The 23,904-nt window shown below is 42.5% G+C and overlaps 1 protein-coding gene across 12 annotated transcripts in view; it reads left to right on the forward strand.

The window, feature by feature from the left end:
* Positions 1-23,904, forward strand: part of DLG1 (discs large MAGUK scaffold protein 1) — a 498,578-nt gene that overhangs the window by 134,957 nt on the left and 339,717 nt on the right. For 4 of the 12 annotated variants that reach the window (XM_054039240.1, XM_054039233.1, XM_054039238.1 and 1 more), the window contains exons 1-3: positions 334-884; positions 1,553-1,684; positions 23,345-23,511. In XM_054039240.1, coding sequence (XP_053895215.1) covers positions 866-884; positions 1,553-1,684; positions 23,345-23,511 — 318 coding nt within the window. In that variant the 5' untranslated portion in view covers positions 334-865. Of the gene's footprint in view, positions 1-332; positions 885-1,552; positions 1,685-23,344; positions 23,512-23,904 lie in introns of those variants that run through there. The other 8 variants (XM_054039230.1, XM_054039232.1, XM_054039237.1 and 5 more) reach the window with 5 other exon arrangements.

Raw genomic sequence — 23,904 nt, forward strand, 5'->3', positions numbered from 1 at the left:
CCCTGAACAAACGCTGCAGGGGTGTGGGTGTGTGTGTGTGTGTGTGTGCGGGGGGGGGTAGCCATTCCCGCACCTGTTGCGTTTCTCATTCAAGGGCCACCTGTGGCTGGAGGCTCGCGCTCAGCCCGCGAGCCCCATTGCCGGGAGGGCTTCGCGCCCTGCCCCGGGCGCACACGCGGCAGCCGGCGGGGCGCATTCCTGCAAAGACTGGACGTCATACGTGCGCGCGGGGCCGCACGCGGCTGCAGCCCCTGCCCGGCTCTCCGGAGGGGCGGGCGCGGCCCCTTTAAGCTGGCGGGGAGCACTCACCTTGCCGCCCCCTTTAGGTACCAGCCCTGAGCCGCGCTGACTCCTGATTGGGCGGCCGCCGGCCCGGTCACGTGGGGGCGGCTAGTCTCTCCACAGCCTCCAGGCCGCCATTTTGGCTGGAAAGTTTGGAATTTCCAGCGGAGCGAGGCGGCGGTGGGAGGGAGCGCGCGAGAGCAGCCCCCGCCGCGCGGCCGTGAGGGAATCTCGAGCGCCCGGGCCCCCTTCTCCCCCGGGGGGCTCCGAGAGGGTAGCCGCCGCCGCCTGAGTTCCGAGGCGGCTGCCCCGTCCCGGCTCCGCTCCGGACCGCCGGGGTCTGGTCTCGACCTGCCCGCGGGTGTGGGGGCAGGCTCCTCCGAGCCCGGCGGGACCGGGCAGAGCGCGGGCCGCCCCCGCCGCAGCCCTAGCCCGCGCTGTCGGGTCTCGCTGCCGGTCTTTGTCCCGCGCAAAGTTTGGGAGGGCGGCGGCCGGGCGCTCCCTGCCCGAGCCGAGCGGCCGGAGTCCGGCTGTGCCTTACTCCCCGGGGTCGCTTCGGCGCGGGCTGCTGCTGCGGAGCACCATGCCTGTCCGGAAGCAAGGTGAGACCCCGCGGCCCCCCGCGCGGCGGGAGCTCCGCCGGCCGCGTGCAGCCGCTGCGTCCCGCGAACTTTCTCCTGGCGCTGGGTGGGTGCCGCGCGGAGTGACCCGAGCAGTTGTTTAAACTGGCGTTGGTTGACAGCTGCCCCTGCATGCGGATATGCTGCGCGCATTTCCCCTGCTAATGCAAATGTTTGTTTCGTATGCGAGTGGTTTCACTTTAGTCTTTTTCTTTCACGTAATACGGAGTCTGACCTGTGTTTGTACTGGGGAAATCTGTGTCAGCCAAGCAGAAATCTGCACCTCCCCCTTTGTGACTCTCAAGTTTGAAGCTGTGCAGATTGTTACTGAAATCCTTTGATCAGATGAGTCAGTTACGGAGTAGGCAGCTCTATAGTGTTATCAGATGTGCACGTGGGCAACGTAATTCTTTCATTAAAAAAAAACTGCTTTAGAAAAATCTTCTGCCTTTTTGAAAAAAACACGTCTACTTGTGCAATTTATAAACTGGTAATAACTTCTGAGGAACTTGGTAGTTATTTAAGTTGGGTTAATGAGGGTGTGATGTAAAGAATTGCTGTATTGACTGAAGTTGGTGCAGTTCTGATAGTTTTCCCCTTATGTTATGGTGGTGTTTAGTATTAATTTTTTGTTTTATTTTTGCTTGCAGATACCCAGCGAGCTCTGCGCCTCCTGGAGGAATACCGCTCCAAATTGAGCCAAAGTGAGGACAGACAGCTGAGAAACTCCATAGAGCGTGTCATTACCATCTTCCAGAGCAACCTTTTCCAGGCTTTGATAGGTAGTTGTCAAAACTTTTTCTTATACTCTATTCCAGTTTTTGCTTGCAGCCTTAGATATGCATACTGGTATGATGGACAGCTTATAACAGGTACTTTTAGTGTGACTCTTGATGTAACCGATTTAAATGGAAAAGATTTAAATTACCAAAGTTCTGTTGTAGAAATGTAGGGGCAATCAGAGTATGCAGAACTGTGTTTTCCACATTTTCTTTAAAAGCACGCATGTACTTGTTGTTTTTTCCCTGCTTCTTTTCCTCTGAAACTCTAGTCTTGCTTTGAGTTTGTCACATTAAAGAAAAGCTTGTGACAATGACCTCATCTTCATTGCCAACTTCCATTTCAGAAGTCCTCTACTAACACAAGTTTAAATTTCTGAATTGGAACAGTTCAGACCTTTTTCTTGTACTTCTCTTTGCTAGTCAGTTGGGGGCAGTCTATCTTGTGGTGAAAGGCTAAGCCAAGCTTTGAGGGACACATGTACCAATGTTCCTTAGTGGGTCAGACCTCTGAAGCTTTACAGGTAGAGGCATTTGGGGTTATGCAATAAGTAAACCCTTTTGAACTTCTCTTTAGTATTTTAATTGGAAGACTTAGTATTGGCTAGCAGACTTATAATTCTTTTTCCCATTGGAAGTCCCTAAAATAAAATTCTACCTTTTGATCCCTCTCTCCAGCAAACAAAAAATTGCTTTTTCTAACTGCTCCCACTCAGAGACCTAATGACTTTCCTTCAAACCAAAGCAGCTGAATGTGGCTCAAAACCATTCAGTGCCACTCCTTGCAACTGATCAGAGGTTCACAGCAATATAGGACAAGACTGCTGTCTGATTTGGTTCTTAGGGCCTAAACTCTGGTCTCTTGCATGGCAGTTGTTGGCCTTCGATATTGTAGCTTGTGAACCATGGTGCTTTTTTTCATTTCTGCTCTCACACTATCCACATCTTAAGTGAGAAAGCAGTCTTATCAGCTTTGTAGTAACTGGGTGAAACTTTAATCTGGATCTGATGTCACATTATATAAAAGAGAAGTAAAATGCACTGTCTTCTGTTTGCAAGAGGAGGAAGCAAAGATATGTTGCTGCAAGTGGCACTAACCAGATGGCGTGTAGCATTTATAGTAAGGGTCTGTCAATGTTGCTTTTATGAATCATTTTGCAGGGCTTTATAGCTAGTCCTGTTCAGATCAAATATGGTGAAACTGCTTGGTGCACAAGTTAGAGAGACAAAGTGGGTGAGGTAATATCTTTTATTGGACCAACTTTGTTGGTTGGTGAGAGAGACAGCCTGGGTCTGACACGGCTATAACTACACTGCATACAACACGGCGCACAAATTGTCAGCTCAAATGCATCAGTGATTTAGATAATGGTATAGAGAGTACACTTATAAAGTTTGCAGACGATACCAAGCTGGGAGGGGTTGCAAGTGCTTTGGACGATAGAATTAAAATTCAAAATGATCTGGAGAAATGGTCTGGAGTAAATAGGATGAGATTCAGTAAGAACAAATACAGAGTACTCCATTTAGGAAGGAACAATCAGTTGCACACATACAAAATGGGAAATGACTGCCTAGGAAGGAGTACTGCGGAAAGGGATCTGGGGGTCATAGTAGACCATAAGCTAAATATAAGTCAACATTGTAACACTGTTGCAAAAAAAAACCTAAAAGCGAACATCATTCTGGGATGTATTAGCAGGAGTGTTGTAAGCAAGACATGAGAAGTAATTCTTCCACTCTACTCTGTGCTGATTAGGCCTCAACTGGAGTATTGTATCCAGTTCTGAGCACCACATTTCAGGAAGGATGTGGACAAATTGGAGAAAGTCCAGTGAAGAGCAACAAAAATGATTAAAGGTTTAGAAAACATGACATATGAGGGAAGATTGAAAAAATTGGGTTTTAGTCTGGAAAAGAGAAGACTGAGAGGGGACGTAACAGTTTTCAAGTACATAAAAGGTTGTTACAAGGAGGAGGGAGAAAAATTGTTCTTAACTTCTGAGGATAGGACAAGAAGCAATGGGCTTAAATTGCACCTAACTGTCAGGGTGATTAAGCACTGGAATAAATTGGCTGGGAATGGTGAACCGCAGCCACTGGGAGCTGCGGATGGTCTTGCCTGCGGGCAATCAATGTAAACAGTGTCTCGCGGCCCACCAGCGGATTACCCTGATGAGCCGCAGGTTGCCCACTGCTGGTCTAGATAATACTTAGTCCTGCCATGAGTGCAGGGGACTGGACTAGATGACCTCTCAAGGTCCCTTCCAGTCCTATGATTCTATAATCTCTGGAATTTTTTTAATGAATGAGAAAAACAATGTAGTGTCTTTTGGATGATGATTCTGTATAGTTCTAGCATTCCTCCTTTCTCCACTACTGTAAAAGTAATTGAGTTAATAGGATCACCTCACATCCCTTTGTGTGAAGTCATTGTAGCACATACAGCTGTTCAGGAACTGCCTGCTCCACAACAGGTAAGAGAGAAATAGTGTGTCATTCTTCACTTGGAATTTCATTGTTTTTATGAGATGCAATCTAGATCCAAAGATGAGGAAATTCATGCCTTTAAGAATGTTCTATGAATTTTAATGGAGTCTCATTTTTAAATGATTTTTTTAATTTAGCAAACAAACTTTAGCCATTTTGATTGTAAAGATAAAGATTGCTGTCTGTGGAGGTGGAATGAACCTTCAGTTTTTCCCTTCTGGAGAGTTTTTATTGTAAATTTTCTCATGCAGATTGATCCTGCAGTACCTTAATACCTCTAAGGCTATGTCTACAATACCACATATGATGGTATAACTTACGTCACTCAGGCTGTGAATAAGCCATCCCCCTGAATTGGGAGATGTCTTTAGCCATTGTGAAGATTCCAAATGGCGGACTACATATGGAATCAGGTGAAAACTGTATTTCCAGGAGTAAGTGTTTTACTGAAGAATTCCAAATTAAAACAGCAAGGTAGTTAAGCAAATATTTATCTCTAGTTTAGAGAGTTCTGTGAAATGCTTTTATTTAGACTTTCTTTAATTGCCATTTCCCAGAAACCAATCCAGTTAGGCCTACCTTTCCATAGTGGATTCTGATAACATTAAATTAATATAAATATAATGACCTTAATGTCAGTTTGAAAATGAATGGTGTAGTTTAAATTGACATTCATGATGGATTAGCTTTTCTCAATATAAGTAACTTCTCTTATTTAGTTTCAGATTTGTTAGTCTCTAAGGTGCCACAAGTACTCCTCATTGTTTTTTCTCTTAGTTTGTGTTTTCTTAGTTGTATTTAGAATAGCTTTTTGTAGCTACTCTGAGGAGTTTATTATGGTTCAGTTTATTAAGTGGTAGAGGGAGAAGGGATAGGATTTGTTAACCTTAGTTTGATTAAAAATTTGATGTCCATCTGAGCTTAATTAGATGGAAGGCTAGAGGGAAGAATTTGTGTATATTTACATAACTGGTCTAATGCTACCAGGAAAGAGAGAGAATGATTTCTGCTTATAAACTGAGAGAAAATCATTTTTTGTAATAACCCGAACATGTTTATTTTGTTTAATGGCATTTCTGCTTTAGCAAGACTACTTAATGGAAATGGTCTTCTGGAAATGCTACTCTTTTATAACTGTAGGAGACAGTTTTCTATTTGCTGAATTGTTCATTCTCCTGTGAGTGGATTCCAGAAGTGCTCCTTTGCTTTACATCTGTGCTGAAGAAAAAGGAAAGTGGAACTTTAGAGTGCTCTTTCTATACCAGGACAGTAGAGAGCTGGCTCTGTTGCCTCTCTTTTTCCATCAGTTTTGTTCTCCAACTCCAATCAAAATAACACAGCAATTTTAAGTCATTTTTTAGCTAAGAACATGTAGACTGAGTTAACAACATAAGAAAGGCCATACCGGGTCAGACAAAAGGTCCATCTAGCCCAGTATCCTGTCTACCGACAGTGGCCATTGCCAGGTGCCCCAGAGGGAGTGAACCTAACAGGCAATGATCAAGTGATTTCTCTCCTGCCATCCATCTCCACCCTCTGACAGACAGAGGCTAGGGACACCATTCCTTACCCGTCCTGGCTAATAGCCATTAATGGACTTAACCACCATGAATTTATCCAGTTCTCTTTTAAACTCTGTTATAGTCCTAGCCTTCACAACCTCCTCAGGTAAGGAGTTCCACAGGTTGACTGTGTGCTGTGTGAAGAAGAACTTCTTTGTATTTGTTTTAAACCTGCTGCCTATTAATTTAATTTGATGACCCCTACTTCTTGTATTATGGGAATAAGTAAATAACTTTTCCTTATCCACTTTCTCCACATCACTAATATATAATATATTTTAAATATATTTTCTTTTTAATTCTTCACCTTCAAAGAAAACATTTTTAGTTGTTGAAAGTTCAGCTACTACATCTGGAATCCACATAGGTGGGCCCTTATGCCCAGGCAGAAGCCCACCAACTTCACTTGGACTTGGCATTGGGCATAAGGCAGTGTTTTTCAAACCGTGGGTCACGACCCACTACTGGGTTGTGGCATGTAAGGAGCTGGGTCGCCTTGCTCTGTTCAGCACCGCTGACCAGGATGTTAAAAGTCCCATCGGTGGTGCTGCCCAGCTAAGGCAGCTAGTGCCTATCTTTACCGACGCTGCGCTGTGCCCCAGAAGCGGCCAGCAGCGGGTCCAGCTTCTAGGCAGGGGGGCCACGGGGCTCTGCGTGCTGCCTAGGCCCCGAGCACTGGCTCCGCACTCCCATTGGCCGGCAATCGGCCAATGGGAACTGGGGAGGGGATGGGGGTGTGTGCCTGTGGGTGAGAGTTGCGCGGAGCTGCTTGTGTTCCTCCGCCTTGGAGCCAGACTGGCTGCTTCCAGGGAGCAGCGCGATCTGCGGTGCACCCTGGCTGCACCGCTGACCGGGAGCCGCCGGAGGTAAGTCCGCGCCCCAACCCTACATCTCAATCCCCTGCCCCAGCCCTGAACCACCCCTTCCCGTGCCCCAACCCCCTCATCCCTGGCCCCACCCAGAGCCTGCACCCCCAGCCCAGAGCCCTGACCCCCTCCCCCACCCCAACCCTCTGCCTCAGCCCTGAGCCCTCCCCACAACCCAGAACCCTTCTTGCACTCCAAACCCCCCTCATTCCTAGCCCAGAGCCCTGACCCTCTCCCCCACCCTGCCCCAGCCTTGAGGCCCCCCCAAACCCGGAGCCCCTCCTGCACCCTCAGCCCCAGCCCAGAGCTCTGTCCCCCCAGCCCTGGGCCTCCCCCAAACCCGGAACCCCTTCCCACACCCTGAACTCATTCCCAGCCCCACCCCACAGCCCTCACCCCTGCACCCCTACCCTCTGCCTCAGCCCTGAGCCCCTCCCACACCCCAAACTCCTCATCCCCAGTTCTGTTGGATCATGGGCATCAACAATTTTCTTCAACTGGTCCCCAGAAAAAAAGTTTGAAAACCACTGGCATAAGGTATGCCTTGTGGATGCTGCCTTTGCAGGATCAGGACCTAATTGATTTTACACTGTGTTATCAAATGTACACTGAAAAAGTTTTTTCCCCCCTTAGATAGTTAAAGTAATCTTAGCTGAAGCAAGGAAAAATAAGTTACTGTCCCTTTGACTTGTAAATGAAATTACTAACAAAAAAATAAAACAAATCCAGGTTTTATAATAAAAATATTATTTTTGGATATTCTGTTCAATTCATAAAGGAGTACATCCAATGTTTTGGGTTATGTGAGAAACATAATCTGAGAAACAAAACTATTGTAAAATGCTGGCTTCACTCATATAAATTAGCTGACCACAGGCAGTGTTCATCTGAAACTTGGTAAGAAACACGAAACTTCCGTAATGGGATTGTAAGTCTTTACAGAATGAAGATGTACAGGTACAACTGTTGGGTGAGAAGCTTGGCCCAAATATTCTCCCCAGCTGCTGGAATTTGTACAAGAGTTCTGGCCTTGTGCCCCATTTGAGAGCTCAATCTTCTGTATCAGCCTCTGTCTAGTGCAGGGGTTCTCAACCTTTTTCTTTCTGAGGTCCCCCCAACGTGCTATAAAAACTACACGGCCTACCTGTGCCACAACAAGAAGTTTTCTGCATATAAAATTCAGGGCCAGCATTAGGGGGTAGCAAGCAGGGCAGTTGCTTGGGGCCCCGCTACATTGCTCAGGCTTGGGCTTCAGCTCTAGGCGGCAGGGCTCAGGGCCCTGGGCTTCAGCCCCACACAGTGTAGCTTCAGCTTTGTATCCTGGGCCCCAGCTAGTCTGATGCTGGCCCTGCTTGGTGACCCCCCAGCCCCCTGAAACCTGCCCTGAACCCCTGGTTGAGAACCACTGGTCTAGTGGATATTGTAAATCTTAAACTCCTTCAATCTTTAGCTGCTGGACACCCTCACCAGAACCTTACGTAATGAGGGACGGTCTGATCTATGCTATTCCCTTCCTCCAAGCTGCTATGCCATGTCTACTCTAGGATAAAAAGATGCATTAACGAAACATGTTAGGAAAAAATATGTTAATTTTAACATATTTCATTAACGCATCTTTTCACCTTAGTGTAGACATAGCTCTAGTTGCTACAACTGAAAGGAGGGGGAAGAAGCCTCAGTAGTTTACTATTCTCCTCTTCTATGAATGATTCCAGTGCCTGCATTTGCTATTCATAGCTTTACCAAGAAGTATAATTAAACTACAGACAATTTGAAGTGAAATGGATTCAGACTGGAAGTAATTCATAAATTTTTCACAGTGAGGATCATTAACTATTGGAGCAGGATTTACCAAAGGATGTGGTGAATTCTCCATCACTTGAGGTCTTTAACTCAAGACTTGATGTCTTTCTAAATAAAAGATTGCTGTAGTTCTACCAGAAATTACTGGGCTTGATGCAGGAATCAGTGGGTGAAATTCTGTTGCATCAGCAGGTGACTAGATAATTATACATAGGGTTGTGAAATACCAGCAATTAGAATAACCAGTCCCGTTAATTTTGTTTAGCTGCTGTTTGCTAAAGCTGTGAACCACAAAGCACTGGATCTGGCTGTCTGCAGACAGAGGAAGAGACACTGCATTGTTTCATGTTGAAAGTGTCTTTGCATCTGTAAGAGCTGGAAACTTAAGCTTTTATTTAAAACAAAAAATGATCTATAGAAATTTGTGTAGAGGGTTTCACACTCCAGTGTGAGCTTCTCATTCATGGAAGAGTGGATTTTTAAATTCTGTTTTTTTGTCTTAAAACTGTAATTAAGATAGTTTCTTGATGTTGTTAGGATTGGAAGATTGAGAAACTTTCTGATATTTCTTTCTCTTACTCACACGTTCAAGTATGTTAGGTCAAAAGATAAATCATTATTTAAAAACTCAGTAAATATTTTAAGGATTGAGTATGGGATCCTCTTTGCTACAATATCATTCAACAGTAAAAATTATCAAGCTGTTCTTGAGGTTCTGTTTGCCAGCTGACCATAGCCGTGGCTTCTTCATTTTTTAGCTTGTAGGCAATACAGTATTTGCATTGTCATAACTTATGCTACTACTGTATTTGTGTTTGACATGCTGCTTCTTTTGTTCTAACAGCTTGTACTTGCAGATTATGTGGAACTACTGGGGGATGTCTATATTAGAGACTTTTGCACAGGGGTAGGTACACTTGTGCAAACCCATAGGCCTTGTCTAGGATAGGGAAAAATATTTTTTAAATTAGGTATCCTAACATGATTTGAAATAAGAACAGGAGTACTTGTGGCACCTTAGAGACTAACAAATTTATTAGAGCATAAGCTTTCGTGGGCTACTGCCCACTTCTTCGGATGCATATATGCAGTAGCCCATGAAAGCTTATGCTCTAATAAATTTGTTAGTCTCTAAGGTGCCAGAAGTACTCCCGTTCTTTTTGCGGATACAGACTAACACGGTTGCTGCTTTGAAACCTGTCATGATTTGAAATCTACTTAGCAGCTAGTGTAACCAAGGTAAAATCTTTAAAATCATAGTAGTTGGTTTTGATGTATCAGGGATTTTTGCACTGGTGTAGCTAGTTACTAAGGACAAGTCCCGGGTTACAAAGGGAAGACAGTTGCATTGGATAGAACTGGTATTGATCCATTCTTTCTGTGGACTTTTAGTCAGTGGCCTGTTATAATCAAGATAGTTAGATTACTGAAAACACCTTTTTAAGTAATTCTCTGATTAGAATGATAAGCAATGAGCCCTTGAGTTTTGTGTTAGGATGTGTGGGAGAGGAAGGATTTGCAGGTGTTCAGCATCTCTCAGAATCAGCCCATTGATCTGAGAAGTGTGTGTTTAAAAAAACAACAACCCTATTTGCAATTTCTTTCTAGGTGCATTAACTCTTGTTTTCATGTTTTTTTTTTTTACCTATTATTAAAAAGCATCAGTAAAGCTAAAGAAATTACCACTAGAATCTAAGGCTTTGTCTACGCCGGAAACTGAACGACAAAACTTCTGTTGTTCAAGGGTGTGAACAGCGCTTTGTCGGCTGCCGACAAAGCTACCGCCGCTTTGTTGGGGGTAGAAGGTTTTTTTCGGTGGGAGAGCTCTCTCCTGCCAACAAACAGCGGCTACACTGCGCGCCTTTTAGCGGCACGGCTGTTGCAGCATAGCCGTGTTGCTAAATGGTGCAATAGTGTAAACAAAGCCTTTGGCCTTGTCTCTATTCAGTGTTGCATGGGTTGAACTAAAGGTGTGATTTTAAAAAAAAAAAAAAAGTTAAACTGGTGCAAAATCCTGCCTTGATTCTCTATTGATTTAAGGTATATTAAGTGTCCACAAGGGTTTTACTTCAGTTTAACTAAATTGCTTTTTAAGCCAATTTAATGTGAAATCAGTATGAATATCTGAATATAGATAGAATCATAGAATATCAGAGTTGGAAGGGACCTCAGGAGGTCATCTAGTCCTGTCTCCTGCTCAAAGCAGGACCAATCCCCAACTAAATCATACCAGCCAGGTCTTTGTCAAGCCTGACCTTAAAAACCTCTAAGGAAGGAGATTCCACCACCTCCCTAGGTAACCCATTCCAGTGCTTCACCACCCCAAAAGTGTTTCCTAATAGCCAACCTACTCTTAATTTAAAAGCAACATGGATCTGTTTCCTTCTTTTCCTCTGTAGGAATTAATGTTTATCTGAAAAGTTCAACTTTAAAAAAGTATCTTTAGTATTCTGACTAGATGACTGGAAAAAATAACTCCAGGACATGCCTGCTATTCTGAGTCAGTTATAAGTCTCAAATCTATAGCTGAAGTAACATTAAGGTTGGTGTAACCCTGGGTGGATTGATTTTAAAATCAAGCTAATGTAAATCACCAGTTTTAATCAGCAAGCAGGAAACCTTGGTTTAAATGATGTTAAACTTGATCTGCATTTGTACTTTTTAGTGAAGAAAGAGTCATTCTGTGGGTTGGTATAATCGTTAAAACATGTTGATTTACAACCAGATATACCTTAACTCTAATGTTAGCACATCTTTTTTGCTAAGCAGGAGGATACACTACACTTATATGCATATATTTAAATAATTTTATAGTTGAACATCCATTTATTCAGATTTGTATTTTTTATTTTTGTAAATCATTCACTGGGTATTATGTCATTCACTAACATTCATACATTGTTTGCAAAGAGTACATGTTTATAATACAGTAGGAAAGGGATAGTTATATACCATAAGTGCACATTAATAAAGCCATAGAATCATAGAATCATAGAATATCAGAGTTGGAAGGGACCTCAAGAGGTCATCTAGTCCAACCCCCTGCTCAAAGCAGGACCAATTCCCAGCTAAATCATCCCAGCCAGGGCTTTGTCAAGCCGGGCCTTAAAAACCTCCAAGGAAGGAGACTCCACCACCTCCCTAGGTAACGCATTCCAGTGTTTCACCACCCTCCTAGTGAAATAGTTTTTCCTGATATCCAACCTGGACCTCCCCCACCGCAACTTGAGACCATTGCTCCTTGTTCTGTCATCTGCCACCACTGAGAACAGCCGAGCTCCATCCTCTTTGGAACCCCCCTTCAGGTAGTTGAAGGCTGCTATCAAATCCCCCCTCATTCTTCTCTTCTGGAGACTAAACAATCCCAGTTCTCTCAGCCTCTCCTCATAAGTCATGTGCTCCAGACCCCTAATCATTTTTGTTGCCCTCCGCTGGACTCTTTCCAATTTTTCCACATCCTTCTTGTAGTGTGGGGCCCAAAACTGGACATAGTATTCCAGATGAGGCCTCACCAATGTCGAATAAAGGGGAACGATCACGTTCCTCAATCTGCTGGCAATGCCCCTACTTATACAGCCCAAAATGCCGTTAGCCTTCTTGGCAACAAGAGCACACTGTTGACTCATATCCAGCTTCTCGTCCACTGTGACCCCTAGGTCCTTTTCTGCAGAACTGCTACCTAGCCATTCGGTCCCTAGTCTGTAGCAGTGCATGGGATTCTTCCGTCCTAAGTGCAGGACTCTGCACTTGTCCTTGTTGAACCTCATCAGGTTTTTTTCGGCCCAATCCTCTAATTTGTCTAGGTCCCTCTGTATCCGATCCCTACCCTCTAGTGTATCTACCACGCCTCCTAGTTTAGTGTCATCTGCAAACTTGCTGAGAGTGCAGTCCACACCATCCTCCAGATCATTAATAAAGATATTAAACAAAACCGGCCCCAGGACTGACCCTTGGGGCACTCCACTTGAAACCGGCTGCCAACTAGACATGGAGCCATTGATCACTACCCGCTGAGCCCGACGATCTAGCCAGCTTTCTGTCCACCTTACAGTCCATTCATCCAGCCCATACTTCTTTAACTTGGTGGCAAGAATACTGTGGGAGACAGTATCAAAAGCTTTGCTAAAGTCAAGAAATAACACATCCACTGCTTTCCCCTCATCCACAGAGCCAGTTATCTCATCATAGAAGGCAATTAGGTTAGTCAGGCACGACTTCCCCTTCGTGAATCCATGCTGACTTTTCCTGATCACTTTCCTTTCCTCTAAATGTTTCATAATTGATTCCTTGAGGACCTGCTCCATAATTTTTCCAGGGACTGAGGTGAGGCTGACTGGCCTGTAGTTCCCCGGATCCTCCTTCTTCCCTTTTTTAAAGATGGGCACTACATTAGCCTTTTTCCAGTCATCTGGGACCTCCCCTGATCGCCATGAGTTTTCAAAAATAATGGCTAATGGCTCTGCAATCTCACCCGCCAACTCCTTTAGCACCCTCGGATGCAGCGCATCCGGCCCCATGGACTTGTGCACGTCCAGTTTTTCTAAATAGTCCCGAACCACTTCTTTCTCCACAGAGGGCTGGTCACCTTCTCCCCATGCTGTACTGCCCAGTGCAGCAATCTGGGAGCTGACCTTGTGCGTGAAGACAGAGGCAAAAAAATCATTGAGTACATTAGCTTTTTCCACATCCTCGGTCACTAGGTTGCCTCCCTCATTCAGTAAGGGGCCCACACTTTCCTTGATTTTCTTCTTGTTGCTAACATACCTGAAGAAACCCTTCTTGTTACTCTTAACATCTCTTGCTAACTGCAACTCCAAGTGTGATTTGGCCTTCCTGATTTCACTCCTGCACGCCTGAGCAATATTTTGATATTTTATGCACTCATATACAAATCATTATGTATATATAATACTAAAAGCATATCCGAAGCATCTAAAACTTGGGAGACTATTAATGTTTCCACTGAAATTTCATGTCCAAAGAAACCTATAATGACAATAGCACTTTTCAGTGCTTACACAGAAAAGAGGACAGACATTAGGTTACCAAACTTACATTAAAAAAACACAAGGAAATGCAGAATTTAGGGTTAAATTTGAATCTGAACTCACTCTATTTTATCTAGGTATTGCATGTGTTTCAGAAACAGGCTGCATAATATTCTGTTCAGTAGCTATGCCCATCAGTGCGGTACCTAAGAACAGAACGTAAGAACGGCCATACTGGATCAGACCAATGGTCCATCTAATCCAGTATCCTGCTTTCTGACAGTGGCTGGTACCAGATGCTTCAGAGAGAATGAACATAGCAGGACAATTATCAAGTCCATCCACTGTCATCTAGTTCCAGCTTCTGGCAGTCAGAGGTTTAGGGACATGTAGAGCCTGGGGCTGCATATCTGATATAAGCAACAGAGTGCCCTGTGGCACCTTTGAGACTAACAGAAGTATTGGGAGCATAAGTCTCAAAGGTGCCACAGGACCCTCTGTTGCTTTTTACAGATTCAGACTAACACGGCTACCCCTCTGATATCTGATATAATAGATGATATGTCCAGAAAACCAACTTCTCTCTGAACTTCCCTGATTTATTGTGTTCACATAAGGGTGGATAAAACTGATATTTTTTAAAATCAGATTTTTATTCTAATTTAAATAAAAATCCAATTTAAATTATTTTTATTTTAAAAATAAACCTGTTCAATTAAATTTGAAGTTTTGAAAACCCACGTTAATGGCTAAACTTAGTATAATTTATTAAAATCATTTAAATAAATAAAAATCTATGGCGCATCAATGAGCCCTCAAATTTTAATGAGTTAAAGGATGCTGCTTTTTTATTATACACAACTAGGAGGGAACATTTTTCACTTCTGAGGTCAACTCAAGCATTATTAATGTCTCAATATTATGAACTGCAAAGTATCAATATTCTTTTCAGTCTTTACAATGGCAGATATTTACATTTTTCCAAATGTAAATATTATCAATTTCTGTTGCACAGAAATGCTTTTGCCTTAATTACTTTTGGTTTTAGTTTAACTAGCAGAGAGAATATTTTCTTTATTTGGACTAGTACATTCAAAGTTGAGAAACCAACTGGGAGTTGAAAAAGCAGGAAATCTTGTTTTCCTCTTCCAATCGAGGAATAAAACACAGGTGGGAGAGAAGATCTACTATTTCTAAAATCTTGAAGGACATGGGGCCAGATTTTCAACGATATTTATTTTGGTGCCTAAAGATGCATGCAGGTGGCTACTGGGATTTTCAAAAGCACCTAAGCAGGTTAGGTGCCTAAGTACCATTGAAATCAATATGCATTAAGTTCCTAACCTGTTTAGGCACTTTTGAAAATCCCAGTAGGCACTTACTAGCATCTTTGGACACCTAAATACCTTTCAAGTATCAGAGGGGTAGCTGTGTTAGTCTGGATCTGTAAAAGCAGCAAAGAGTCCTGTGGCACCTTATAGACTAATAGACATATTGGAGCATGAGCTTTCGTGGGTGAATGCCCACTTTGTCGGATGCATCTTTGCTGCTAAATACCTTTGAAAAACTGGCCCAGTGTGTCCAGAAACAGTCAGTTCACTAGCTACAGTTAATACTTCATTTAATAAATCAGTTTTAAAAGTAAAATGTGTTTTGATATTGTTTTTTCTTCTTACCAGCACATTTAAGATACTTTTATTTAATTAACAAAAACAATTGGCAAGTGCTGTTTTTGAACATTAACTGATTTCCAGTTTTCATCCAAATTCAGCTAGACAAATCCAGATTAAAAATCTTCATCTCCCACCAACAAAGCCCTTCGTTGGAGGTGGTTTTATTTTGTTGGGGTAGGCGGATCTCTGCAGCTCTGAGCCCCCACAGGTGGTGGGGGCACCAGAGATCCCAGCCACCCCGCAGCTACCCAGCCCCTTCCCATTTTATCATGGATATTTTTAGTAAAAGTCAGGGACAGGTCAAGGGCTTCCGTGAATTTTTCTTTATTGCCCATGACCTGCCCGTAACCTTATATATTGTCAGTTAAAAACATATATGCATAAGTGTGCACAGCAGTAGTAGTCAGTTTGGAAAAATAAAATTTATAAAAAGAGGTATGAGATTCTGTAACTAAAGAGGTTACATGAAGCAACAGCAATTCCATTTTGCAATGCTAACATTGACACTTTTTACACAAAAGACGGTGGGGGAGGGATGGGGATATATAGCTTTGTTGGGGAATTAGCTTTGAAAAGAATATTCCAGAGAGTTTAATTTCATACACCTGCCTTCCCTTTTTATCCACTGGTCATGCTGACAACATGCCCTGAGTCACCTGCATTAAATAGATATTTTAAACTGGATGTAGGAGGTGGGGTAAGCACAAAGGATAGAATAGTGTAGGAGCAGTAGAGAGAGCTGAAATTTCTTCAGAACTTTTGACTGAATACCTTTGCAGGTTTTGGGAGTTTGTCTACTATTCTGACAGCCAATATGATTCTGCTTATACTGTGTCTACTAGTTCTTCATTATACTGAGCAGCTGAGAGCTTGGCAAATGCCACACATGTCTTGAATTGCCTGCCCTGAAATAACACACTGACCCTTTAGTCTTTTTGAAGCAGTGATCAATCTCAAGAAAAGTCATGGGTGCACATTATCTGCTCTCTGCTTTTTTCAGTGCAATGAAAAGACACACACAGAAAGCAAGACATTTAACTTGGAATGAATATTCTTTTTTTAAACGTATCATAGATATGAGGAATGCAAGAAAATTATGAAAGAATTAATTCACTGACATAGGAAAAGTACTTGGCCCCCTTATGTGAACAGTTTTGAAAATATGCAGGAGTTTTAGGAAGTTCCCACACCAGGAATCTATTTTTAAAACCATTTACATTTTGGTACAGTAATTGGTGTAAATGTTAGGAGGGTGGCTTGCTAACTTTAATCACCATGTGTGTAATAGAAGCACAAGATGGGGTACTAGAGTTGGTGTCTGGTGTGTACCACCAAATCACGCTAGGGAACAGGATGACTGGTTACTTCTGGTTCCTTAAGCACCTACCTATAATGTGTAGGAAAAATACCCTGCATTATAATGGAGGACTTCAGTCTGAATGACACATGCTGGTAATCTCATGCTATCAGTACTAAAACATCCTTGAAATGTCTATATCAGGAATCGACAACCTTTGGCACGCAGCCCATCAGGGAAATCTGTTGACGGGCCAGGACAATTTGTTTACCTGCAGCGTCTGCAGGTTCGGCCGATCGCAGCTCCCACTGGACGCGGTTCGCCGTTCCAGGCCAATGGGGGCCGCAGGAAGCGGCGCGGGCTGACGGATGTGCTGTCTGCTGCTTCCCGCAGCCCTCATTGGCCTGGAACGGTGAACTGTGGCCAGTGGGAGCTGCGAGCAGCTGAACCTGCAGATGCTGCAGGTAAACAAACTATCCCGTCCCACCAGTGGATTTCCCTGATGGGCCGCGTGCCAAAGGTTGCCAATTCCTGGTCTATATTATAGATGACTATTTTCTAACTCGGAAAGTGTTGCATCCAACATGGGGGAGATTTCGTCTTGACAGATAAAAGAGGAATTGATCACAGAACTAAAAATTGACAATAGTGTATCTACAAGTGATCATGACTTGATCACATTTGCTACGTGCAAACAGAAAGTCCAAACCTTATATATGTATAGACACACGCACTTTGTTCTCTAAAAGGGCTAATTTCACAAAGCTGAAAACAATTATGAGCCAAATCAGCTGAAAGAAAGAATTTAATCAGAAAAATGTGAATGATTATTGGTAACTGCTTAATAACTCTTTACTTGATGCCCAAAAATCCACAATCAAGAAATCAACCTGGCTTAGGGAGGAAGTAATGCCGGCTATAAATATGTATTAAAAAATGGAACAAAGGGGAAGTTGATAGTAACTAATATAAATCAGAAGTTGGGAATTGTATACAATTGATAAGGGGGGAAAAAAGCACACAAGTAGAAATCTGTGGCCAGCAGAGTAAAGGACAAAAAGGATTTTTTAAAAAGCATATTAGGAACAAAAAAGTATAACAATGATATTTGCCCATTCCTAGATGGAAATGGTAGAATTATCAATAATGCAGAAAAAGCAGAAATGTTCAGAAGTATTTCTGTTCTGTATTTGAGGGGAAAAAGGTGTCACATGATGAAAGACTTTCCATTCCAGTTGTAAATAAGGAAGATTTTAAACAGCAGCTGATAAAGTTAAACACTTTTTAATCAGCAGGTCTCAATAACCTGCATTAAAGAGTTTTAAATGACCTGAGCCATTGACATTGATTTTTTGGTAACATTGGGGAAGTTTTGAAAGACGGGAAGAAAGCTGTTGATGTACCAATATTTAAAAAGAGTAAATGGGATGACCCAGGTAATTATACACCGGTCAGCCTGACATTGATGCTGGACAGAAAAATGAAAGGAATGGTAGGCACTTGATTAATAAACAGTTATAGGAGGGTAATATAATTAATGCCAGTCAACATGTGTTTATGGAAAATAGATCCTGTCCGTTTTGATACCTTTTTAAATGAGATGAAAAGTTTTGCTGATAAAGGTAATAACATTGATGTAATGGACTTCTATAAGGTATTTGACTTTGTGATACATGACATTTTGATTAAAAAAACCCAGAATAAAACAAAATCAAAATGACTTCCATTAAATGGATTTAAAACTAGCTAATTAACAGGTCTCAAAAGAATTTGGTCCAGTAAAATATATGACCTCACCTACCTTGTCTCAAGTCTCAATGTAATTGTAAACAGGGGATCATCATTGAATAGGTGTGTTTCTAGATGGGGTCCCACAGGGACTTGTTCTTGGTCCTATGCTATTTTATTAATGACTAGGAAGAGAACATAAAATCATCACTGATAACATTTGCACACAACTCAAAGATTTGGGGAGTGATTAACGAAGAGGACAGGTCACAGATAAAGGGTGATCTGGATTGCTTGGTAAACTGTTCTCAAGCAAACATTATGCCTCGTAATATGGCTAAAATGTACGTGTATACATCTAGGAACAAAGAATGTAGGCAATACTTACAGGATGGGGGACTCTCTCCTTGGAAGCAGTAGACCCCTCTATCTGGGGCTCATCGTGGATCACAAGCTAAATATGAGTAAACAGTGTAATGCTGTTGCAAAAAAAGCAAACATCATTCTGGGATGTATTATCAAGAGTATTGTAAGCAAGACACGAGAAGTAATTCTTCCACTTTACTCCGCGCTGATTAGGCCTCAACTGGAGTATTGTGTCCAGTTCTGAGTGCCACATTTCAGGAAAGATGTGGACAAATTGGAGAAAGTCCAGAGAAGAGCAACAAAAAAATATTAAAGATCTAGAAAACATGACCTATGAGGGAAGATTGAAAAAAATGGGTTTGTTTAGTATGGAGAAGAGAAGACTGAGAGGGGACTTGATAAGTTTTCAAGTGCATTAAAGGTTTGTACAAGGTGGAGGGAGAAAAATTGTTCTTAACTTCTGAGGGTAGGACAAGAAGCAATGGGCTTTAAATTGCAGCAAAGGAGGTTAGGGTGGACATTAGGAAAAACTTCCTGTCAGGGTGGTTAAGCACTAGAATAAATTACCTAAGGAGGTTGTGGAATCTCCATCATTGGGGATTTTTAAGAGCAGGTTGGACAAACACCTGTCAGGGGTGGTCGAGATAATACTTAGTCCTGCTTTGAGTGCAGGGGACTAGACTAGATGACCTCTCGAGGTCCCTTCCAGTTCTGTGATTCTATGACTCTGAAAAAGCCTTGGGGGTTGTGGTGGATGATCAGCCGAACATGAGCTCCTAGTGTGATTCCGTGGCCAAAAGGACTTAATGTGATCCTTGGATATATCATCAAAAGAATCTCAACTAGGAGCAGGGAAGTTATAATCCCTCTGTATTTGGCAGTGATGTGACCACTAATGGAATACTGTTAGTGTCAACAATTAAAGTAGTATGTTGATAAATTGGAGAAGGGTTGGAGAAGAGCAGAGTGAATGATTAAAGGATTGGAACATGTGCCTTATAGTGAAAGACTTGAGGCTCAATCTGCGTAGCTTAATAAAGAGAAGGCTAAAGGGTGACTTGATTAGTCTATGAGTATCTACGTGGGGAACAAATATTTGAAAACGGGCTCCTCAGTGTAGCAAACAAAGATCCAGTGGTTGGAAGTTGAAGCTAGACAAATTCAATCTGAAAATAAGATGTAAATTTTTAACACGGAGTATAACCATTGGAACATCTCACCAAGAGTTGTGGAGCATTTTCAATCTCTGGCAATATTAAAATCAAGTTGAGATTTTTTTCTAAAAGATAGGTTCTAGTTCAAACAGAAACTAATTTAGGGAAGGTCTATAGCCTGTGTTAGACAGGAGGTCAGATTAGATGATTGCAGTGGTCTCTTCTGGCCTTGGAATCTATGAACCCCTATTTTACAAGCTAATTGGGGATTGTGGAATTCATAAAATGAAGAAGTTCATAAAATTTAATGCCTAGTAGATACAGCATGTAAGTAGAATGGTGCACTGCATTGCTTTAAAGCGATTTCCATTGCACTGAAGGTACTGGAATTTGAAGGGATATTAATTCTTCATTGACATCGCTTATGTGATTCCTCCCCCCCCGCCCCCTCATCAGGGAAAAATGGTTTGAATAATTCATAAGATTGTTGTTGTTTGTAAAATCGAGGTTCTGCTGTAGTTCGTTCCGTTGTGTCCATTTTTCATTATTGTCCATAGTTAGGTGGTGGTTTACTACATAATTGGACACTCTTTGCTACTATTTTCCTTTGTCATCTGATTATGCAGTTTTTCTTCATGTATATTTTAATAAAAATGCATGTTTTGATAATTGGGGAAATACTTTTTTCAATGTCCCTTGTGTGCCATCTCAAACTAACCTGCGGCAGTGCGTTATTCAGTCACTTATAGATTAATTACTGGAGGCATTCTGTGCCAAAAAATTAAAAATTGTGTGCCAAAAAAATTAAAAATTGTGCTCACAATATTTTAAAATTCTGCAAATTTTATTTGTTAAAATAACGCTACATAATCTTGCCTGTTTCAATTATTTTGGTAATTTATTTCAAAATAGCTGTCAGTAAGTATGTCTGTAACAATAAAGACAGAGACACACAAATTCCCCCAGGAGTAGAGTTAAATCCCAATGACAATCCAGTTCCTATTTCTCTGGCCCTTCCCCTCCTGCCCCCCAGAGTCCAGCTGGGGGCAAGACACTCACAACACCTCCCCCACCAGCCCACTTGCGGGGGACCCCCCAACCATCACACCCAAACCCCCTCCTCCCCAGAGCCCAACCGTGGGGAACCCCCAGCCCAGATACCCACACCCCCTCTTCCTCTGCAGAACCCAGCTGCAGGGTCCCCCCTTACCCAGACACCTGTCCCCCAGAGCCCAGGGATCCAGAGGGAGAAACAGCCTGATGTTCGGTCCCAGGTTTGCACGGAATTTCCTGTGTGCTGCCCTCTCCTTCCCTCAGTGCATGCTGGGAACTGCAGATGCCAGGAACCCTCTAGCTCGCTCTCCATCCCCCCCTCAGCATTGTCTTCTATGTGCAAGCTGGGCTCTGCCAAGTTGAATGGCCCCTAGTGGCGGCTAGTAGCATTGCATCACATTTCTTGTGTGGGGGAGGAAATTCTGTGCACACAACCTTAATAGCTTCAAAATTCTTCATTGTGCAGTGGCGCAGAATTCCCCCAGGAGTGAGTAATTAATTTATAAAGTATAAGGCTACAAGGTGGGAACCTAGGGCACGTGTGCCAAAGGCGGCACACGAGCTGATTTTCAGTGGCACTCACACTGCCTGGGTCCTGGCCACCAGTCCGGAGGGCTCTGCATTTTAATTTAATTTTAAATGAAGCTGCTTAAACATTTTAAAAACCTTATTTACTTTACATACAACAATAGCTTAGTTATAGATTATAGACTTATAGAAAGAGACCTTCTAAAAACGTTAAAATTACTGGCACGTGAAACCTTAAATCAGAGTGAATAAATGAAGACTCAGCATCCCACTTCTGAAAGGTTGCTGACCCCTGATCTAGTCTGACCTCCTGTATTTCACGGTGATTTAAATTTCATCCAGTTACCCTTGTATTGAGCCCAGTAACTTGTGTTAAGCTAAAGGCAGGGCTGGCTCCAGGCACCAGCTTAGCAAGCAGGTGCATGGGGCGGCCAGTGAAGGGGGTGGGGGTGGGGCGGCACGTCTGGCTGTTCGGCAGCAATTCGGCGGTGGGGCCGCCACTCCCTCTCGGAGCGAAGGACCTGCCGCCGTAGAATGAAGCGGCTGTAGAGCTGCCGCCGCTTGCGATCATGGCCTCTTTCCCCCCCCCCCCCCCTTTCTCTCCTTGGGGCGGCAAAAACACTAGCGCTGGCCCTGGCTAAAGGATATCTTCCAGAAAGGTATCCTGTGTTTCAATTACCTCCCCTGGTAGTTTCTTCCACTGGTTAATCACACTCACTGTTAAAAATGTGTGCCTTACTTCTATTTGTTTATAAACCCTAATTTCAATTTGTCTGGATTCAGCACACCATCTTGTTGTCCTTCTGTCCTTTGCTGAATTCTGTCCGCTCTTTTTAATATGGAGTCACCAATGACTACTGCTTGCCACCTTTGGATGGTTGAAAACTCTTTTTTGTAGTTTCTTGCTTCATATCACAAGGATGAGTATGTCCCCTGTAACTTTGTTTTTGTTCCTTCAGCGATGGGCTCATCACTGATGAATAGCTGAATATTTGATAACAGTTCAATACTTCTAGCTGGGTTGAATGGCTTCTGTTTCTCTTTCCCCTCTTGATCAAATTGCCTGTCTGCTTCTTCCATTTCTGTGCAGTGTAGTTGTAGACGTGTCAGTCCCAAGTTATTAGAGAGACCAATGGTCCACTAAAAGATATTACCTCATCAACCTTATCTCTTCAGTTTCTACTATCTCCAGTTCCTTTATCACCGATCTTCTCCTTGTGATGTCTATAGCACTGATTTTCTGAATCTGTTCTAGTATTGCCACCACCTTACACATCTTGCACCAGTAATCTCTTGACTTCCGACAGAAAGAAAGATAGCAAATCCAAGGCATGTCACAGAAATTCTTTTTTTGTTCATATCCACTACCAGTGGAAGAGCCATACTTGAATAGAAGGAATCACAGTTCCTCCTGTAAATATCCTCTGAAAGTCCCCTGTTTATTGCCCCATTCTGCTCAAGGGTTTGCTTGGCTACTGATTTGTATACCAAGTGTTGCTACTTTTGCTCCATTTCCTTGCTCTCAGGGAGGGATTAATCACTCAGATGTCAAACGCTGGGTCTGATCAGAGATCCAGCGGTGCCAGCCATGTAATCTTCACAGACCCAAACAGACCTGTCTCGCCTGGCTTGACTTTTATGGAGACAAATAACAAACAGACCAAACATATAACTCACCAACTATCTGTACCTGCAGTCAGAGGATCTGCAGCTACTCCCTCGGAAATGCTCCTGTTTGCCTATATCCTGCCACAAAACATATTTGAGATACTTGGATTTTTTTCCTAAACCCCTGTTTATTTGGCACAAGAGTCATCATCTTTTAGCATGTCCCTTTCTTGAAACTGGCTTGTCTAGCCTTAATTTTTCCTTTACCAAGAAAAATAAGAAGATAATTGAAGCTTAAAATTAGAAATGCTGTAACTGGTAAGTAACTATGTTTTTTGTTATCTTTGTACTGTATTAATTAGTCAATCAGTGATATGTGCTGCTTTTACCCAGGCAGTGCTGCTTTCCATCTCAAGTTTTATTCTGGTTATGATTCTAAAATGTTGTATAGTCTTGTGTAATTTTTTTAAAGCTTACTAAAAGAAACTACTAATATAATTGTACTGTAATATAAAATCTCATTTTTGAACCATTTTTACATTTCTAGATATTCAAGAATTTTATGAAGTGACCTTACTGGACAATCCAAAATGTATTGATCACTCTAAGCTATCTGAACCAGTACAACATGTGAATACCTGGGATTTCTCCAGCCTTCCAAGCACAACAGTGACATCAGAAACACTGCCAAGCAGCCTTAGCCCAAATATAGAGGTATGGTGTGGATGATGATCCTATTTATCTCAGTTCTTGATCAAACATTTCCTGTATTATGAGATGTAACCGCTGCTGGTTTGAGGATATCAACTCATGTATAGTTTTGTTCTTATTCCTCACTCCCTCTTCTTGTCAGAAGTATTTATATTCCTGGGAAAAATTCCTGTATTACTTTTTTCCATCAACAATCTTAGTCACAGGAGGACTATTGTAGAAATAACTTCTTTAAATACTGGATATGAGCGAGCATTTACTAAACAAAAAGAGGTGTATGCACTCCAGATTCTTGACTGTATCCTTAAACAAGGCTCTTGTTCTCAAATCAGAGGTTTGCAATAACTAATGAGTTTAGAATTGCCACACCTAGCCATACAAACTTGAGATCAGATC

The sequence above is a fragment of the Malaclemys terrapin genome, chromosome 9 (genome assembly GCF_027887155.1).
Source record: "Malaclemys terrapin pileata isolate rMalTer1 chromosome 9, rMalTer1.hap1, whole genome shotgun sequence".
Taxonomy (NCBI): domain Eukaryota; kingdom Metazoa; phylum Chordata; order Testudines; family Emydidae; genus Malaclemys; species Malaclemys terrapin.